Below are 4,336 nucleotides of genomic sequence, written 5' to 3'. Positions count from 1 at the left end.
GTGAACGCGCTCGCCCGTGACAGGGCAAAATCAAATCTTGCCGCATTTCGCCCGATTCGCGTCTCTACGTTGACCTTGTATGGAATCGTGTCGCCCCGTTGCGTTTGGTGGCAACGCACAGTAACTAGCGCATGGTACCGTGGTCGCAAGCTGCTCAGGGCCACACCCCCACCCTCCACTTTGACCGGCCACTAAAAAAACGGCACGTTTGTGGAAAGCTCATTGTGGGACTAGCTCGTAGCAGTGGCGGAGCCAGACTTTTTTTCAAGGGGTGGCAAGAGGGTGGCCAAGGCTTTTATAGGGGGGTCCATATTGAATTGTTGACGGGGGGGGAACGCGATTGTCGACGGGGAGAGGGGGGGGGGGGGACCTGGGGTGGCCAATCGGGTTCCAGGGGTGGCCAGTGCCACCCCGGCCACCCCTCTGGCTCCACCCCACTGGCTCGTAGTGGCTGTAATTCTGCACCAAGGCTGAATTTCTTGAACGTCTTCAAATACTGTATTAGGGGCCCACTAACACTTTAATAAAAGCATTCATAAAGTACCATGCCATGGGATCTTTAGGCAACACTGCCCCCGTTTGACCAACATTTGAATGCACAGTTACATCCATTCGTCATTCAGGTACCGAACATATTAATGAAAACACTCATATCCTGTCAGCCATAGCAAAATGTGCAATTAATTAAAATGAAGTTCTTTTTTAAAACTATAGATCTGAAATGATGACATTTGCGTTGACGTAAGTGAAGGCGGAACCTTTGTGATTCGAGCTTCGTTTCTTTCCGTTCCAGAAAGGCCGACGTGCCCATGAAGGTTTGCCCGCCTCTAAACACATGTCAGCTGTCTTCCAGCGCTAGGGTTAAGCTTAGGGTTAGTAACATGTCCCAGCGCCCCCTCAGGGTGCTGAGCCTCCACGGGTACCGGCAGGACGGCGCCTCCTTCCGGGAGAAAACCGGAGCTCTCCGGAAACTTTTAAAGAAACAAGTGGAGCTTGTTTACATGACCGCACCGCACCACGTGACCCAAGTCTGCAGCGGTGGGTCATCATCTACACACCCTCCGAGCACGCACGCACACACACACACACACACACACACACACCCTGTTACTATGATGCATGACAAAGTAATAGCAACTTGAAACCACAAGGGCTTGCTGAAGACTCCAGGCACTCAGATGCATTGGGCTTTCCTTCTCTATTGGGTCTGTATGCATATTTGTATGGATGTCTGTATGTATGTATGTACAGTATGTTATATGTATATATGCATGTATGTACAGTATGTGTATATGCATGTATGTACAGTATGCATGTATGTATAAAAAAATGAAAAAGATGTCCTTGCTCTGTGATCAGCAGGCGAGGGCAGCGGGCCGGTGTCGGGGGCCAGTGGGGCCCCGGACCCCAGGGGCTGGTGGTTCTCCGACGTCGCGGGGCGGAGCTTCAGCGCCCAGCAGCGCTGTGCGGACAGCCTGGGTCTGGAGGAGAGCGTGGCGGCGGTGAGGGCGGCGGCGGAGGAGCTGGGGCCGTTCGACGGCGTCCTGGGCTTCAGTCAGGGCGCCGCCCTGGTGGCGGTGCTCTGTGCCCTGCAGGAGCGCGACCCCGACCCGCCGCTGCGCGTGCGCTTCGCCGTGCTGGTGGCGGGCTTCCGCAGCGCCTGCGAGGCGCACCAGGGCTTCTTCGGCCCCCCGCTGGGCGTCCCCTCCCTGCACGTCTTCGGTCTGGACGACCGGGTCATCCCCGACGCCATGAGCCGGGAGCTCCTCCCCCACTTCCTGGAGCCGCAGGTCATGACGCATCCCGGTGGCCATTTTGTGCCGGCCTCCTCCGCACACCGACGGACCTACCAGGACTTCCTGAGCCGCTTCCTGTGAGACCATCAGAGGGTCCTCCCAGTCGCCCTGTGGGAGGACTGCTGGGTAATAAAGAGACTTCCACTTCCATGTTGGTTTGTTGTTATTTCATGGAAACGTGGATGCCACAACAGCCCCTTAGTGTGCAGAGGACCTGAGTGGAGCCATGTTTCACTGGCAAAGGACTCTGCTCTGCTGAGGGGAGATCTTTGCTCCACCGACGAGATAAACGTTTGTTTTGCTCTGGTTTGTGTCACGGAGAACATGGAACCTCATCGCTCTCATAATGACGACAAGAACCAGAGCAGAACCAGTCTCAGAGAACGGCTCTCAGAGAACGGCTCTGCTCTCCTCCGGCCCAGCGGAACACCTGAACTGGTGAGCTGATGGGTGGGAGGAGGAGGGGCTGATGGGTGGGGGGAGGAGGGGCCTATGGGTGGGAGGAGGAGGGGCCTATGGGTGGGAGGAGGAGGAGCTGATGGGTGGGAGGAGGAAGGGCTGATGGGTGGGGGGAGGAAGGGCTGATGGGTGGGGGGAGGAGGGGCTGATGGGTGGGGGGAGGGGAGGAACCAGCAGGACTCTGTGTTCCTCACGTGACGCCTGGAGGACCGGATGGTTTCCAGATGCGGAGCGTTGGTCTGACCTCCAACCAAGATGGACGCTTCATATCATCCACGGCATGTGATGCCGACCAACAGGTTATGATACGAGCTGTCAAACCTTACTCCAAAAGAATGATGAGGAATCTACCGGAAACACATCAATGTGATTCAGGTCAAAGGGGTTCCTGATGTGTTGAAATTCCTACTAAACAAATAAAATAAGTGAATGTATCTCTCTGTGATGCCACAGTTGTTCGCCAATATCATTTTTATGGAAGGCGACTAATAACGTAGAACACGCTGTCCTATGTGTCCTGTCTCAGCCCCCCTGTGGCCCTCTGTCCCTCAAAGACCTCAGAGAGCCACGTGCACACACACAGACACACAGACACACGCATCACACACACGCACACACAGACACACACACAGACCAGAACACATGGTTTTGATAAGGGGTTGAGTCAAACGGAGCGAGTGAGTCAGGCCACGGAGGGAGTTTACAACAGAGCGTGACTCTCCGCTCAGGAATCCACTCGTTTGTTGCACAACAACCGGGAAATAATGAAACGAGAGACAGAGAGAAGAGCGGAGGCCTCACCCCTCTCTCTCACTCCCTCTCTCTCTCTCTCTCTCTCTCACCCCTCTCTCTCGGTCTCTCTCTTTCTCTTTCACACCTCACTTCCTCTCTCACTCGCTCTCTCTTCGCTCTCTGCCCCCTCACTCCCTCTCTCTCTCACTCTCTCTCTCTCACCCCTCTTTCTTTCTCTCCTCACTCCCTCCCTCACTCTCTTGGTCTCTCTCACCCCTCTCTCTCTCTCTCTCTCACTCCCTCCCTCTCTCTCTCTCTCTCCCACCCCTCACTCTCTCTCTCTCTCTCTCTCTCTCTCTCTCTCTCACACTCACTCTCTCACTGGGTTATGAAGGGAGTGGTGGTGGAGAGGTCAGGAGACTCACTCTCTTCCCGGGATGGAGCAGGACACGGAACGTGCGTCACCAAATGAGGGCTTCGATTTTGATGTCAGGCAGTTTGTTTGTTGTTATGGGAGACGGGTGCAGGGGGCGGGGCCAACCGCGTGTATAAAACCCTGGCCCTCGGACTCCAAAGCGCCCGGTCCTCCCAAGGCCCGCGAGGAACGGGCGGCGGACCGACGCTGTTCTGCTGGTGAAGTCAATGGAAGCCGAACACAAACACTTGGATTTATATTCAATACTTTTTTTTATTGTCCTATTTTGGCTTTTGGGGTATTATTTCCTCACTTTGACTTATTACAAAGAAGAAGATTTAAAGGCAAAGGATTCTACTGAGTATCGTCTTTTTCAATATCTGCAGAGCTTATATTGCTGATATTGATACATTTATGAATCCATATATGTATTTATTTACAGGGCATCAATGGAATATGAACACTCTTGACTCCTTCAAGAATCAAAACAAATAGTCTTACTTTGAATTTGTTTTACTGCATGTGTGCGTGCGTGTGTGCGTGCGTGCGCGCGCGTGTGTGTGTGTGTGTGCGCGCGTGTGTGTGTGTGTGTTTGCATGTGCGTATGCGTGTGTGTGCACACACGGGAGAAGCGCAGGCTCCCGTGCACACACCCAAGTGCACGCGTTTGTGAATCTCATGAATGGAATGTTGTTGTCCGCTTACTAGGGTCACGTGATTTTTTGTTGTTTTTGGTTTCCTGTAAGCGTAATTGGGCTTTTGGTTTAAAAGGTTACAGTAAATTAAAGGTAGTAAATTAAGTTAATTTTATTGCTTCATGAGCTGCGTGATTTGTCTGGTGAGAACAAAATTATAATTTTTCTGTCTATCATCTACCACTCATATAGTAGGGTTAGGGTTAGTGTTACTCTTGGACTTTTTGGCCACATGTACT

General features: G+C 52.9%; 1 protein-coding gene across 2 annotated transcripts; it reads left to right on the top strand.

Moving 5' to 3' along the window:
* Positions 1-808: 808 nt before the first annotated feature.
* Positions 809-2,177, top strand: ovca2 (OVCA2 serine hydrolase domain containing). 2 transcript variants are annotated; one of them, XM_084474430.1, is made up of 2 exons: positions 809-1,038; positions 1,363-2,177. In XM_084474430.1, exons 1-2 carry the CDS (start codon positions 810-812, stop codon positions 1,875-1,877), a joined length of 744 nt encoding a protein of 247 aa, XP_084330556.1. In that variant the 5' UTR covers position 809; the 3' UTR covers positions 1,878-2,177. The 2 variants fall into 2 exon arrangements, with proteins under 2 accessions (XP_084330556.1, XP_084330555.1); XM_084474429.1 differs by having other exon boundaries at positions 1,360-2,177.
* The last annotated feature ends 2,159 nt before the right edge of the window (positions 2,178-4,336 follow it).

The sequence above is a fragment of the Micromesistius poutassou genome (assembly GCF_964030765.1).
Source record: "Micromesistius poutassou genome assembly, chromosome: 10".
Taxonomy (NCBI): domain Eukaryota; kingdom Metazoa; phylum Chordata; class Actinopteri; order Gadiformes; family Gadidae; genus Micromesistius; species Micromesistius poutassou.
The sequence above is the reverse complement of the archived record's forward strand: the minus strand, read 5'-3'. Positions and strand labels throughout refer to the sequence as shown.

Coding starts and splice junctions, on each gene's coding strand:
- ovca2 (XM_084474429.1), top strand. CDS start 810: ATGAAGGTTTGCCCGCCTCTAAACACATGTCAGCTGTCTTCCAGCGCT. Junction 1,039..1,359: donor CGTGACCCAAGTCTGCAGCG/GTGGGTCATCAT, acceptor CTCTGTGATCAG/CAGGCGAGGGCAGCGGGCCG.